At 30.6% G+C, this 17,500-nt stretch overlaps 1 protein-coding gene across 3 annotated transcripts in view; it reads right to left on the bottom strand.

Moving 5' to 3' along the window:
• The window catches only part of LOC124420554, a 154,981-nt gene that overhangs the window by 15,025 nt on the left and 122,456 nt on the right, over positions 1 to 17,500 (bottom strand). Inside the window, exon 2 of one of the 3 annotated variants that reach the window (XM_046953812.1) lies at positions 15,419 to 15,448. The exons of the other annotated variants lie outside the window; for them this stretch is intronic. Within the exon in view, the coding sequence (XP_046809768.1) occupies positions 15,434 to 15,448 (15 nt within the window). The 3' untranslated portion in view covers positions 15,419 to 15,433. Of the gene's footprint in view, positions 1 to 15,418; positions 15,449 to 17,500 lie in introns of those variants that run through there. 3 annotated transcript variants of the gene reach the window in all.

The raw sequence follows: 17,500 nt of genomic DNA, 5'->3' as shown, positions 1-17,500 counted from the left end.
ATAGACTATACGATAGACTAGACTATAGACTAGACTATAGACAGGACTATAGACTAGACTATAGGCTAGACTATAGACTAGACTATAGACTAGACTATAGACTAGACTATAGACTAGACTATAGACTAGACTATAGACTAGACTATAGACTAGACTATAGACTAGACTATAGACTAGACTATAGACTAGACTATAGACTAGACTATAGACTAGACTATAGACTAGACTATAGACTAGACTATAGACTAGACTATAGACTAGACTATAGACTAGACTATAGACTAGACTATAGACTAGACTATAGACTAGACTATAGACTAGACTATAGACTAGACTATAGACTAGACTATAGACTAGACTATAGACTAGTCTATAGACTAGACTATAGACAGACTATAGACTAGACTATAGACTAGACTATAGACTAGACTATAGACTAGACTATAGACTAGACTATAGACTAGACTATAGACTAGACTATAGACTAGACTATAGACTAGACTATAGACTAGACTATAGACTAGACTATAGACTAGACTATAGACTAGACTATAGACTAGACTATAGACTAGACTATAGACTAGACTATAGACTAGACTATAGACTAGACTATAGACTAGACTATAGACTAGACTATAGACTAGACTATAGACTAGACTATAGACTAGACTATAGACTAGACTATAGACTAGACTATAGACTAGACTATAGACTAGACTATAGACTAGACTATAGACTAGACTATAGACTAGACTATAGACTAGACTATAGACTAGACTATAGACTAGACTATAGACTAGACTAGACTATAGACTAGACTATAGACTAGACTATAGACTAGACTATAGACTAGACTATAGACTAGACTATAGACTAGACTATAGACTAGACTATAGACTAGACTATAGACTAGACTATAGACTAGACTATAGACTAGACTATAGACTAGACTATAGACTAGACTATAGACTAGACTATAGACTAGACTATAGACTAGACTATAGACTAGACTATAGACTAGACTATAGACTAGACTATAGACTAGACTATAGACTAGACTATAGACTAGACTATAGACTAGACTATAGACTAGACTATAGACTAGACTATAGACTAGACTATAGACTAGACTATAGACTAGACTATAGACTAGACTATAGACTAGACTATAGACTAGACTATAGACTAGACTATAGACTAGACTATAGACTAGACTATAGACTAGACTATAGACTAGACTATAGACTAGACTATAGACTAGACTATAGACTAGACTATAGACTAGACTATAGACTAGACTATAGACTAGACTATAGACTAGACTATAGACTAGACTATAGACTAGACTATAGACTAGACTATAGGATAGACTATAGACTAGACTATAGACTAGACTATAGACTAGACTATAGACTAGACTATAGACTAGACTATAGACTAGACTATAGACTAGACTATAGACTAGACTATAGACTAGACTATAGACTAGATTATAGACTAGACTATAGACTAGACTATAGACTAGACTATAGACTAGACTATAGACTAGACTATAGACTAGACTATAGACTAGACTATAGACTAGACTATAGACTAGACTATAGACTAGACTATAGACTAGACTATAGACTAGACTATAGACTAGACTATAGACTAGACTATAGACTAGACTATAGACTAGACTATAGACTAGACTATAGACTAGACTATAGACTAGACTATAGACTAGACTATAGACTAGACTATAGACTAGACTACAGACTAGACTATAGACTAGACTATAGACTAGACTATAGACTAGACTATAGACTAGACTATAGACTAGACTATAGACTAGACTATAGACTAGACTATAGACTAGACTATTGACTAGACAATAGACTAGACTATAAACTAGACTATAGACTAGACTATAGACTAGACTATAGACTAGACTATTGACTAGACTATAGACTAGACTATAGACTAGACTATTGGCTAGACTATAGACTAGACTATTGGCTAGACTATAGACTAGACTAAAGACTAGACTATAGACTAGATCTTATCGCATAGCCTGGCAAAGTTGGATATCGACGACTGGTGGCCTGCTCGCGCACCACCTTAAACCGCCGATACTGGGGTTATTAATCCCTGTACCGTAAGTGAATTTCCTTCATTGAGCTTTTCCATTTTTGTTTTTTATTCGGATATCCTACCCGTAGCGTTTTTGTCCTAACCGCTAGGAGTTTTTTTTGCAGCAATAGCAGGGAGCCGCTCAATTTGAACCACGAAGACGTCACGCCTCCAATTACACCCCTCCGGAGGGTACCTCCTATGGGAAATGCCTACTTACTGGCGGCATCTAATCGCCATGTCACAATGTCATCGCCAGGCTTCTGTGGCCTTTTTTTAGCACACCCTCGAACTTTGCCGCTCATGGTCGGGGACTGCTTATTAAATTCAGCTGGTCTACATATCTGTAGGTCGTTCAGCTATCCGCCACCCGATGACCCCGATAGTAGCTCGAGCTAGGTCCTATCTATCTATCTATCCATCTATCTATCTATCTATCTATCTATCTATCTATCTATCTATCTATCTATCTATCTATCTATCTATCTATCTATCTATCTATCTATCTATCTATCTATCTAACTATCTATCTATCTATCTATCTATCTATCTATCTATCTATCTATCTATCTATCTATCTATCTATCTATCTATCTATCTATCTATCTATCTATCTATCTATCTATCTATCTATCTATCTATCTATCTATCTATCTATCTATCTATCTAACTATCTATCTATCTATCTATCTATCTATCTATCTCTATCTATCTATCTATCTATCTATCTATCTATCTATCTATCTATCTATCTATCTATCTATCTACCTATCTATCTATCTATCTATCTATCTATCTAACTATCTATCTATCTATCTATCTATCTATCTATCTATCTATCTATCTATCTATCTATCTATCTATCTATCTATCTATCTATCTATCTATCTATCTATTTATCTATCTATCTATCTATCTATCTATCTATCTATCTATCTATCTATCTATCTATCTATCTATCTATCTATCTATCTATCTATCTATCTATCTATCAATCTATCTATCCATATATCCTTCTATCTTTATATTGGTGCTTTAGAAATCTATCTTTATTTAAAACAATTTCCTTTTAATAAAAAAACATTAGAGAACAATATAGAAAATTGATATATTGTCATGAAATGTGATCTCAAGATAACAAATTTAATTTTTCTATTACCAAAAACCTGACAAGACAAACAAAAATGGCAAACAATATAAACTAAGCAAAATAAAATCTTATCAAAATAAGTTAAGAGAATATTGTTTTTTATATAGGAAAATAAAATACAAACAAAAAATGAGTACAACATCAACCCACTTATTTTGTCAACAAAGTTAGTTGTTGGCAACAAATATGTATTCAACTTTTAACTCATGCAACAAAATAAAAAAAACACAAACTTTATAAAACAAAAATCACATACAATCATACACATCCATACATATACTGATGCACATGCAAGGAACCACAAACAAAATTTTTGTTGAACCCAGCAAAAGTAAATGATTTGTAGCAATTTGCAACAGGAATAAAATAAAAACTTTCAAAATAATAAAATATGTAGAATAGAAAATTCTTTAAGAGCAAAAAAAAATTATATTGTACATTTTGCATAAAATAAACCATAAACTTAACATGCTGTTAAGATGCATTCGAATGAGTTTCTATTTTTTTTTTTTTTTGCAGAAAATAAAACTATAAAGTTGCCATCAAAATTCGAAATAGTTTTATAAGAAATATAAATGGTAGAAATATAAATATAGATAAAGATGACTACACTATCAGCATATTAAAAGGAGTAAGTTGTGGGAAAATTTTTGGAAGAAGTAAAAATTTAGGTTGAATTTTGTAATAAATTGGATATATATAAACTTGTTAAACTTTAAAATTTTCGAAATCTTCTAGCTATGAAAGGCGATACTATTATAGTAAAGAGTAGAATTATTTAAAATACAAAGACTGTTACAACTTGTTTATTGTATATTTAATCCCTATTTATCTCCCCCCGGGGGCATGTTAGCTTGGCGAGACCTCCGCCTTGGTGTTATATCAATCCCGGGGTATATAGAGGTGGCCAATACCTCTAGTCTGACCGGGACTAAACATTAGTTCCAGTCTACTCCCTGGCTTAGTCCTTGCATAGATTACCAAAGGTCCGACAAGAGCACCGCATAACCTGCCCGCAGGACTATGTCCTGGCTGGTCAGTTGGTTGAGGATCCTTTGGGATCCACATAGTGGCTGTGGTTTAAACCCAAATTCGAGGGGAGAGTAAGTAGCGGTTAAAAGACTGCATGCATGATAATAGTCAATATATAGTCAAAACAACAGATACCCCACAGTAGAGTGACTGTGGGACTAAGCGTTGGAAATGAGTTTGTATTAATTGTATATGGTACGGGATGAATGTGAGGTTCGGCGGGCTTTACCCCATCCGCCTACCTATAATGAATGTGTCGTATGTTTTTCTCTTATGAATGTGTCGTATGAATAAGATGTGTGCTGGGTTGAATGATGATGGATGAAAGGTATCATATACATTTGATAAAATTGAATTTAATTTCATCGTCTAGATATGTTCAGAGTTTACTCTGTTCATATCAGAATTACCACAGTGTGTCTCTGTGATTAAGAACAATATCTACGGCTTATTGATGGATCGTACTTCTGTCTACCGGTTACGTCTCTAGCTGCTGTTGCCGAATCAACAGAGGCCATCCAATGGTCAAGAGATAAGATAGTTCGAGTACTCCAGCAAAGTACTTGTGCATGGACCGATCAGAACCAATGTACAAATATTGCCACCTGCGTTCTTCATTGAAGAACAAAGGGGCAATGGTAGTCCGTTCTCAAGTCTACCCTGTGTATGAAAAAGACCACCGTGAGATAAGGTCGTCATGGCAGTTGCTCACGTTAAAACTCTCGACATTCCCCATCTATTTCTCTATTTCTCTATTTCTCTATTTCTCTATCTATCTATCTATCTATCTATCTATCTATCTATCTATCTATCTATCTATCTATCTATCTATCTATCTAGCTATCTATCTATCTATCTATCTATCTATCTATCTATCTATCTATCTATCTATCTATCTATCTATCTATCTATCTATCTATCTATCTATCTATCTATCTATATATCTATCTATCTATCTATCTATCTATCTATCTATCTATCTATCTATCTATCTATCTATCTATCTATCTATCTATCTATCTATCTATCTATCTATCTATCTATCTATCTATCTATCATAAGTTAAACCAATTTATAGTTACAACGACTACAGGACATTTTATGCTCCTGTAAAGTATTTCAAAATACTAAACTTCATACTAAAATTGCAAATTAACTTAATGCAAAAATAGAAAAGGCCAAACAGTATGCAAAACATGAAAAAAAAATATTTGAATTTTTGTTCTTCTTTTATTTATTCACATTTTTTCGAAATAACAAAATGTCACTTAAAATTTTCAGTTTTATTTTCATTTTTTCGAAGAAGGTTTAACATATGCCAAAGAGTAGATAAAAGAAACAATAACAGGGAATACAAAATTAGAGAATATTGTTTTTGGGACTCTATAGAACAACACCAACAATATTTGTTGTCTTGAATAAAGGAAACAACACGTGGCAACAGATGTTGTTTTGAGATTCAAAATTTTAAATTTAATGAAATATCTCTAGAAAATATGTAAAAAAAGTATCTGAGACTAGGCAAGTTACTAGAGAATTATTTTTTTTTTCCTAAGGACCTTTAACAAGAATTACATTTTTTTGGTGGATAGAGAAAATTGTAGAGAAAAAAGACAGTTAATCCTTTTCCATACATTTATAGTTTCTCTTCTAACAAATCTAACAGATTTCGTTTTGAATGTTATTGTTGTTTTAAATGCAACCTACAACAAGTTAAAGGGAAGACAAATCTTACCAGGAACTAACAACTAATCTGCATGCAATCTCACTTGCAACATCTTGGAACACAGTTCAACAATATGATTTTCTGTGTAATTTTCGCATCAACAATAGCATCAGAGATGGAATATGAAAAATTTGGGCAAATTTTTTTCCAAAAAAGAACATTTAACACATCTTGTCTATAAAATGAAAAATTTAAATGAAAATTTCCATCCCTGAATATCCTGATAATAACTCACTATAAGTTTTTGTTATGTTTTCGAGGATTAAACTTACAAATAAGACTTCCTTTTCATTTTATGTTTTTTTTTTGGTTTCATTTATTTTTTCTGAATAAATATTTTCTAAACATTTTGTTTAATTTAAGTTACATAATAATAATAATGTAATGAAACATTAGAAAATATGTAATTTTATTTATTTATTTTTTTTTTTTTGCAATAAGAATTTTGTTCATTTTTATTTCGTAAACTTATATATAAAACTAGTGCAAGTGCAAGTTAAGCAATATGGCAGCAAGGACTCAAACTTCTTAACCACTTTGCCAAAAAATGAAACTTTTTCTTTTTAGAAAAATACAACTTTTATTTTCAGATTAATGTTGCCATAGCATGAAGAAGGATAAAAAGGTCATGTTTAAATAAATACATAAATATATGTATGTGTGTGAGTGTTGAGTTTTAATAAATTGTTGAAAATGTAATGGTTGTGGAAAAACTAAATTCTTAAAAAGATGAAATCATAAAGTTTACAAGGATGTAAATCAATTTTTGAAATTGTTTATAAAAAAAAAGAAAATTTTTTGAAAATTCTTTAACAAAATGGAAATTGATTAAAAATTCTCTCATAAAATAAAATTTTTTGCTAAAAAAAAAAATAAATTTTAAATTTTTTATAAAAAATTAATTTTTTTCATTATTGATATGTTTTTGTTAAAAAAAATATTTGAAAAATTTTTATGACATACAACTCTAAAACGTCGTTATCGTTTTATCGATTGTGAATTGGACAAATATATTGAGATTTTCGTATAAATGTTCAAATGATCATGTGCCAAATTTCATTGAATTATCTCTAAAATTGCGACCTGTTTGATTACAATGTTTACAAGCCTTATTCGGGGGTACAGTTGTATGGGGGCTAGGTGAAATAATTGACCGATCTTAACCATTTTCAATTGGGTCCTGGGACAGACTGTCGAGAGTTGTAACGTGAGCACCTGCCGTGTCGGCCTTATCTCACGGTGGTCTTTTTCATCCACAGGGTAGACTTGAGAACGGTCTACCATCGCCCCTTTGTCTTCAATGAAAACTCAGGTGGCAATTTTTGCACATTGGCTATGACCGGTCCATGCGCAAGTACTTTGCTGGAGTACTCGAGCTTTCTAATCTCTTGCCAAAGTAGTCACGTTGAAAGACAACCACACAACTATGGCTCTGTTGATTCGGCAACAGCACCTAGAGACGTAACCGGTGGAACGAAGCACGATCCATCAATAAGCCGTAAACATTGTTCTTACTCACAGTGACACGCTGTGGCAAGTCTGATATGAACAGAGTATACTCTGAACATATCTGGACAAGGAAGGAAAATTTCCAACGCTTAGTCCCACAGTCACTCCTCTGTGGGGTATCTCTTGATTTTCGGCAACAGCACCGAACTTATCCCGAAATATTGACCATCATCATGCATCAGTCTTTTAACCGCCACTTACTCTTCCCGCGAATTTGGGTTTAAACCACAGCCACTACGTGGATCCCGAAGGAACCTCAACTAACTGACCAGCCAGGACATAGTCCTGCGGGCAACTGGCCACCCGTAGTACCAGATTATGCGGTGCTCTGGTCTGACCTCTGCCAATCTACGTAAGGACTAAGCCAAACAGTATACTGAAACAGCCAATTTTTCAGTTGGGCCACCTCTTTATACCCCGGGATTGCAATAACACCAAGGCGGAGGTCTCGCCAAGGTAACATGCCCCCGGGGGGATGGGTCCTGGGACAATAGAAGATCATGTACCAAATTTCATTCAATTATCTTCAAAATTGTTGCTAAATCGACTCAGAAAATGATTCTGAGCCGATTGGTATACTTTAAGGTGGGTATAGGACCAATATTATTATTGTTACAAACATCAGCACAAACCCAATATAACCTCCCCACTAAAGTGGTGTAGGGTATAATTATTGAAAACTTTTTATAAAAAAAAGAAATTTATTAAAAAACTTCTAAAAAAAAATTCTATGAAAAAGAAGAGAAAATTTTATGCAAAAATCTATGAAAAAGAAAATTTATTAAAAATTGTTAAAAAATAAATTTATTGAAAATTTTTGTAAAAAAGGAACATTAATTTTAAAATTTCTATAAAAAAAGGAAAGTTTTAATATTTTCTACAAAAACTTAAACTCCTTTTCATTATAATTTTTCTTTTACACCTAAAAGTATGCAATGCAATTAGTTAAAACACTAACACCTTAAGCTATGCTATGATTAATTTTAAACGAAATTTCTCTAAAAAAACTATTAATACACCAAATACCAATACCAGAGTTAAACTTGCTGTTAGCCTAACAGCTGATTAAAATAGTTACTTGTTGTTTATTGAAAATTTTCCGAAAAAAAGGAAAATTTATTAAAAATTTTATATAAAAAAAGAAAATTTATTAAAAATTCGAATAAAAATATTTTTTTTTTTTAAATTTATAAAAAAGGAAAATTTATTAAACATTTTCTATAAAAATAAGGAAAGTTTATTAAATATTTTCTTCAAAAACTTAAACTCTTTTTCATTATAACTTTTTCTTCTACACCTAAAAGTATGCAATGCAATTAGTTAAAATACTAACACCTAAAACTATGCTATGATTTCTAAAAAAATGTTCTAAAAAACTATTTATACATCAAATATCATTTAAAGTTAATTTTGCTGTTAGCTTAACAGCTGTTGTATTTCTCTTGTTATTGTTGTATTTCTTATGTCTTTAGTAAATTAAAGTTTTTGCATTAATCTTGAAAAAAAACCGAGAAGAATAAAAATAAACAAAAACCGTCAAGACCACAAATTCTATTTTATATTTATTAACTTTTTTTCTTTATTTGAAAAAAAAAACTCACAAGAAATGAATTAAATTATTTTTTCCGTTAAAACCACGGCAAAATCCTGTGACTACCAGAGAGTAATGGGAAAAAACCAGGAGAAAGAGATTTCCATCACTAAATAAATACCAACGAAAACTATTTTACTTAACAATTTCAAATAAAAAAAAATTGTCAACAAAATTTGCTTTAAAATATTTTTGTTTTCATTTTATTATAAAACAAGTAAAATGCATTTAGCTTAATGCCCACCGCTCACCAAACAACCATGCAACCAACCAACCACCAACTAAACTCAAATTTACAGTCATGTAGTTGGAAAAAAAAGGTAAAAAAATAAATATATAAACAAATCTTTGGTTTTTTTATTACTCAAAGTTTTACTTTTATTTTTTGTTAAAATTAAAAACTAATGAAAGAAGAGTTACAATGTTTAAACAGGGAAAGGGAAAATGGAAACAACGCGGTTGGTTGTGAAGTAAATTGAGTTTATGATTATCACTGAAACTGAAAGTCTATCTTAATAATGGACTCACAGCCAGATTATTGTTATAATATTTAGCTTTCGATATAAAACCCAGCAAATAATTGCTAATGACTTGTTATGACTTTTCAATCACTACTATATACCGTCTGCATTACAATAAAGGAGCCGTGGAATGACTTGCAAATAACATTGTAAGTAATTATATTTACAAAGACGAACTACTTACTTAACCTCTTTTTTACTCTGAAAATTTAGGGGAAATTTACATCACCATTTAACTTCCCCCCAGGGGCATGTTACCTTGGTGAAGCCTCCACCTTGATGGTATTGCAGTCTCGGTTTATAAAGAGATGCCCAATACCTCTAGTCTGGCCGGGACTAAAAAATTGGTTGCAGTCTACTGCCTGGCTTAGTTCTTGCATAGAATGAAAAAGAGGTCAGACCAGAGCACCGCATAACCTGGTACTACGGGTGGACAGTTGCCCGCAGGACTGTGTCCTGGCTGGTTAGTTGGCTGAGGTTCCTTCGGGATCCATGTAGTGGCTGTAGTTTAAACCCAAATTCGCGGGAAGAGTAAGTGGCGGTTAAAAGACTGATGTAAGGTAAAGTCAATATTTCGGAAAAAGTTCGGCGCTGTTGCCGAATCAACAGATACCCCACAGAGAAGTGACTGTGGGACTAAGCGTTGGATATGAGTTGGAATTAATTGTATATAGTACGGGATGAATGTGGGGTACGGCGGACATCACCCACCCACCGTCTACCTATAATAAATGTGTCGTTTGAATTAGATGTGTGCTGGGTTGTATGATGATGGATGAAAGGTATCATATACAAATCATACCATTAAATTTTCCTTCCTTGTCCAGATATGTTCAGAATATACTCTGTTCATATCAGAATTACCACAATGTGCCCCTGTAAGTAAGAACATTGTCCTAGGCTTATTTAATGGATTCGTGCTTCAGTCCACCGCTTACATCTCTAGCTGCTGTTGCCGAATCAATAGAGGCCATCCAATGATCAGAGATTAGATAGCTCGAGTACTTCAGCAAAGTGCTTGTACATGGACCGGTCATATCCAATGTACACAAATTGCCACCTGAGTTCTTCATTGAAGGATAAAGGGGCGATGGTAGACCGTTGTCAAGTCTACCCAGTGGATGAAAAAGACCACCGTGGGGTAGGACTTTCTATTAAATCTTTTCACCAAAAAAATCCAATAAAATCTTTAATTAAATTTCTAAGAATTCAAATTTCATTATTATTAGATTGTTGCCTTAAAAGTGCATTACTATAAATCTATAAAAAAACACAGTTTGTTGTATAAAATCTACTATATCCTTCGCATAAAGAAAACTTGTCAAATGAAAAAGAAAAAAATTTAATATTAAGAAATAAATAAAAAATGACGGAATTATTTGACACGTGATTTTTGTTGGCAGACAAGCAGGAGAGAAAATAAAATGAAATAAATTTTTTATATATATATATATTTATCAAATAAAGTAAAAATGTATAAAAATCATGTTTACAAATATAACGTAAAATTGTGTTATCATATACATTACACACAAGTAGTTAGGTAATGTATATACAAATCTAGACATGTTTAAAAGCATTTAAGAAAACAAGGAGAGAGAGAGTATGAGAAAAACACCTGCTTCTTAGTGAGAACTTAAAACATTGGATGTCATAATTATGTTATTAAACGAAAGATGGTATCATATAAATTACACGGAAGTGGTAAGGTAATGTATATACAAATATATTTTTTTTAACATTTAAGAAATAACGGAGAAAGAGAAACCCCATTTTTTCTAAGTAAGAACTTAAGATATTGGATTTCATGTTGAAATCAAATGAGAGATGCAGGATTCATTCAACTTTCTACCATTAAAGTCAATTACATTACCTGCTATATTACCAAGGTTACATAAAATAATCAATTGATTTTGTTTTTATCATTAGAAGAGACATTGACTGTCAAGGTATTAGTCTAAGCAATATTTTAGGGTCCAGCTAGTCTATTAACCCGTCTGTTTTGGGGACTAGTTCAACCTATTAACTAGATTAGAGATTATTCTGGGTATTAAACGATATTGATCACTTTATGGACTTAATGACCTCTAAACTGTTCTGTGTATATGATCAAGAAAAACTTACATTGAAAAGTAATGAGTTAAAAAGCCGCTTTTCACTACTTCTTCATTAACATTTTAAGTCATTATTTTAACACGGGGATGTCATGGGAGGCAAGTACTTGTACATTCGCTTACAAATAGGGAGTTAAAGAAGTGCTTACCACGCTCGCTTACAAACATGTATGCATGTATATTGATTAGTCTAGAAACACGACTATCGACATTGACTACGTAGAAACAGTTCTACCGGCTACTTAATGGACTAATCTATTGTCTGGTAAGGAACTTGTCTATTGATTTATATATTGTTTGATTTAGAAATTAGTTTATGGACTCATTCTATGAAGTAGTGTAGGAACTAGTCATTAGACAAGTCTGAAGACTAGTCCTTAGACAATGTAATACACTTATAATACAAAAAGACTTCGTAAACGAAGTCTTTGTCAAGTTTATATACTAATCATTTCCAAGGACTTGTCTATTAGATAGTCATAGTATTAGTCTATGGACTTGTCTATGGTTTTGTTTATGGAGTAGTCAGTGACTAGTTAAGTGACATGTCTAGGGGGGAGTAGTCTATTGACCAGTTTATGGAACTGGTTCATAGAATGGTATCTTCAATTTTCTATGTTCTATCATTGAATACTCGATTGACATATATATTTACTAGTCCAGAAAGAGAAAAGTTAATGAACAAATCTAATAACTGTCTAGTTGAGGACTAGTTTAGAAGATAATGTGTAGCCTGGACTAGTCTAGGGTCTAGTTTAGAAACTTTTCTACTATATATCCATTTGAATGATCTCTTGAGTAGTTTATGTTCAAACCATTGACTATTCTATGAACTAATCATTGACTAGTCTAGCGAAAAGACTATTGACTAGTTCAAAGACTAGTCAAAGGATTAGCCTATGAATATATAAAGTGAATGGTAATTGAACTATACTATTGACTGTCTAGGTAGGGACTAGTTAAAAGACTACCCATTGACTTGACTAAAGACTTCTCTGAAAATTGCTCTATGAAGTAGTGTAGAGACTAGGCTAGTGATAACTCTAAGGACTCTACTGACTAGTCTATTGACCAGGCTATGACAAGTCTTTTGTTTAGTAGATGTATTAAAATACTGTAAGGTCTTTGACCATTCTTGTTGACTAGACTTTTAACATCTCTTTGGAATATTATATTGCCTAGTCTATTATAGCATTCACAAGTATCTGTCAAATTACAATACTGTACAATATTACTTAATTTGCCATGCCTGATGTAGGGTGCCATTATATGTTTTCAAATAAATGAAATTCTTCATCTACATGGAAAATCCTTTTCCACACATTGTTAATTCTATGAAAATGATTCTTAAAATATACATATTTAATAAATATTCTTCTTTTATCTGATTTCATCGCTTTTCAATAAAAACTTCATTACTTGCTGTCACATTGTGATCTTAATCTTTCTCAAGGCAAATTCATACAAAGAAAAATTTTAATAATTCGCACAGTAAGAAACAAGTGAAAATATGAAGAAACAATGTGCGATTAAAACAGATGTGGGGTTCATGAAAATGGCGCTTATTGACTGACATTCAATACATTTTGTTGGATTTATCGTTTAATGAATATTCCCATTAAACGAATAGTTAATTTTCATAAAAAATTCATCAATAAATTCATAAAATATCAAAAATCTTATAAAAATGTAATGAAATATATTTTGTTAATCCAATGAAATCTAATCAATGTAACTATTACGTTAATATCATGAATGCAAGTTATTTAAGCTTTAACGTTATTTAAACATTAATATGTATCTCTGTAGTAAAAAATCAGAAGAATTTTTAATAATGAATTCATAAAATATTTTTATAGATTTAATGCATGTTAATTTCTTTTAAAAATATAACAATAACAATGTGTATTATGTTTATCTGAAACTGTATATAAATATTTATATACAGTTATTTTAAACGTATGCAGTTATTTTAAACGTGTATACTATAAAGTAATTAAATTAAAAAATAACAAAAACAATATAATTAAATTAATAGTAAGACTGAAGAGATCAGAAAAAAGGAATTAAACAAAAACAATAACAATTTATTTTTAATAAATATTATAATTTTAAAAAAATTGAAATAATTTTAATCTATCTATCTATCTATCTATCTATCTATCTATTTATCTATCTATCTATCTATCTATCTATCTATCTATCTATCTATCTATCTATCTATCTATCTATCTATCTATCTATCTATCTATCTATCTATCTATCTATCTATCTATCTATCTAACTATCTATCTTTCCTTGTATCTATCTATCTATCTATCTATATATCTACCTACCTACCTATCTATCTATCTATCTATCTATCTATCTATCTATCTATCTATCTATCTATCCATCTACCACTCGTGCTCATTTTAAACATTGTTTTAGTTTTATTGCATTCTTGTTTACAACTACAAGAAAATTGCTTATTTTTTCAATTAACAAAAGTCAAGTGAAAAACTTAGTTGCACCGCCACACTTAACTCTGACAAAGTGTTAAATTAATATTGTTTAAAATATTTGTTTTCATTCAGCAGAAAAACGCTTCACTGGTGATGGCGTTTGGAACTGTTTACTGTTAAAGGAAGCCATTAGCTGACAAAATGAAACGAAACATGATCAAAATCTATTTATAACACACAAACGCACGAATATTTGTTTAAATCTGTTATTGGCACAAGTGTTGCATACGTGACACTAGTAAAATGTTGAAAAAAAATTTCGTCATTTTCACAGCATTAATAGAACATGCACAATACACACGCGCACGATATACAGAATCCTTAAAACGGCAAGTTCAAAATATTATCGTAGAATATATTTTTGGGTAAATAGTTTTGAGTGCAAAAGACTTGCAGGGTAGCTTTTTAATGTGTTTCTTCTGCTTGTTGTGTCTTAAATCTGTTTCCTTTTACATGTTGCAGTGCAAATGATTTGTCGTTATTTTTTGGTTTCTTATAAAAGGAAATCTTTCTTTTTCTTACATGCATTTGCTGCAAAACAGTTTCAGTTCATTTTTGTTATCGATATTTGTAGTGATTTATGTCATGCAGTATTTTAAATAATTTAAAAACAGAATTATACATTCTTGTAATATTTTTGTTTTAGAACAAGATTGATTTATTTTATTTATTTTAAATCAATAATAAAGAAATTTTAAGTCTAATTTTTAATTTAGTTGTAGTCAGTTAGTAGTACTTCAATTGCAGTTCAGTTCTAGTTCAGTTTTAGTTCAGTTCTAGTTCAGTTCTAGTTCAGTTCTAGTTCAGTTCTAGTTCAGTTCTAGTTCAGTTCTAGTTCAGTTCTAGTTCAGTTCTAGTTCAGTTCTAGTTCAGTTCTAGTTCAGTTCTAGTTCAGTTCTAGTTCAGTTCTAGTTCAGTTCTAGTTCAGTTCTAGTTCAGTTCTAGTTCAGTTCTAGTTCAATTCTAGTTCAGTTCTAGTTCAGTTCTATTTTAGTTCTAGTTCAGTTCTTGTTCAGTTTTAGTACAGTTTTAATTCACTTCTAGTTCAGTACCAGTTCCAGATCAGTTCAGTTCCTCTTCAGTTGTAGTAAGTCCTTACTATAAAAGGATCTCTATACGAAAATAATTATCACTTACAGAAGAAAATATTGCAATAAACCAATAGATCAAATCATGTCAAGCTTACCTGAAATAAAAGAAAAAAGAAACATATTAGTTACTATTATGATGAAATTCAAAAATTTTAATCAAAATGTCTAAGTTTTAAAGCCAACGAAAAATTTTAGTATAATTGACTAATTTAATTTTTTTACTAAAATGTTTTTAGTTTTCAATTCACCCATCAATTTAATTTATATATTTTGTCTTTGATCAACACTTAAAATGTCCATTAAGTTTCAGCAACAATAAAATCAAATTTTATTTTTTTATTATTCCTTTTACTTGTTCATTTAGTTATTAAAAGAAAATAAATTTTAATAGACAAAAATTTCCGTTTACATCAATTTCATTTATGTCAATATAAAATTAAAAATAATTGTTTTTTCCTAGAAAACATGAGGAGTTTAGATGCATAATGGGTTATCTTAAAATGTATTGCAGTATATTTTTTTACTTAGTTATTATACAGGATTAAGATAAAGATTTAATACAAGTTTAATCCAAGTTTATAAAGGAATAAGTATAAAGCTCTCCTTTAAACGATTTTAGTAAAATTTTTTAACATTATAACTAATTTTGAAAACCAAACAAACACCCTATACATCTCTATACAATGTAATATTTGAAGCAGAATAAAAAAGGATTCAATACATTTTATTTTCTTCCTTATTTTCTGGTTGTTGTTTGATTTGTTTTTTTTTTTTTTTTTGCCTTCTTTGGTAAGGCGTTTGATATCAATACATAAGTATAAAATTTCATAAATCAACATTATGACAATGTTTACTGATACGGAAAGAGAGAAAAAAGTGAAAAAAATAATAAAAAAGAAACTAAATATTATATAAATATGAGCTCAAGAATATAGTCTAAAGGAAAAGTTACAAAAAAAGGAGTCATAAAATGGAAATTGTTATCAGTTTTTTTTCTTTTTGCATTTTGTTTCTTCCTTTTCCCTGTTTATGAAACCAAAAGTAAAAACACCAGGGATACAAATATTAAAGGAATTCTAAATACACAAACACACACATACCCACACGCACGTATTCACACTTACATAAAGGCATATTTATATTATATTCCTCTTTTTAGTTTACTTTGTCTGTGTAAAAAGGAAATATATACCGTTGTAAATCTATATAAATAAGTGTACTAAGGATGTCCTTTTAAAGGTTACTACATTTGGATCAGGGTTTTTTGCTATACAATTTTGTTATAAACTTTCATACAACATCTCTAGAGACTAAAAATTATTTATTTTTTTAAAGACCAGCCTAATGTATATGTAAATAAATAAAAATAAAGATGAAAACTCAAAAAAAAAAAAAACAGAACGAACGAACAAAATGTAATTTCATGGATTATGAATTTAAAGTAGAAAACAACGATTTATGTATAAAAAACAACAAATTTAATAAATATTATAATTATAATAAAATAAATAAACAAATTATGAAATATATGGGTAAATAGCAAACAGCTAGCATCGTTTCTACGAATTACAGTGAGCTAAGTTCTAGACTAGACTGTAAACTATACTAAAAACTAGACTATAGACTAGACGTAATGCTAAACTAAAGACTTGACTCTAGACTCGACTAGACAATAGACTCCAATTAGCTTTAGACTACACTTTAGACTAGGCTACAGTCTAGACTTCACACATGACTAAAGACTAGGCTATTATTAGATTATGATAGACTAGACTTGAGAATAGACTAAACTATACTACGGACCAGACTAAATACCAGCATATAGAATAAAGTATTAACTAGACTATTGAATAGACTACATACTAGACCATATATTAGATTACAGACTAGACAATACACTAGACCATAGACTAGAATATAAGTTAGACTATAAGTGTAGACTAGCCTATAAAGTGACTATAGACTGGACAATATTCTAGACTACAGACTATACTACAGACTAGACTATAGACTGGACAATATTCTAGATCACAGACTAAACTATAGACTAGACTATAGACTAGACTATAGACTAGACTATACTATAGACTAGACTATAGACTAGACTATAGACTAGACTATAGACTAGACTATAGACTAGACTATAG

Source organism: Lucilia cuprina, chromosome 6, assembly GCF_022045245.1.
Source record: "Lucilia cuprina isolate Lc7/37 chromosome 6, ASM2204524v1, whole genome shotgun sequence".
Taxonomy (NCBI): Eukaryota; Metazoa; Arthropoda; class Insecta; order Diptera; family Calliphoridae; genus Lucilia; species Lucilia cuprina.
Note: the sequence above shows the minus strand (reverse complement) of the source record. Positions and strands in the feature narration are given on the sequence as shown.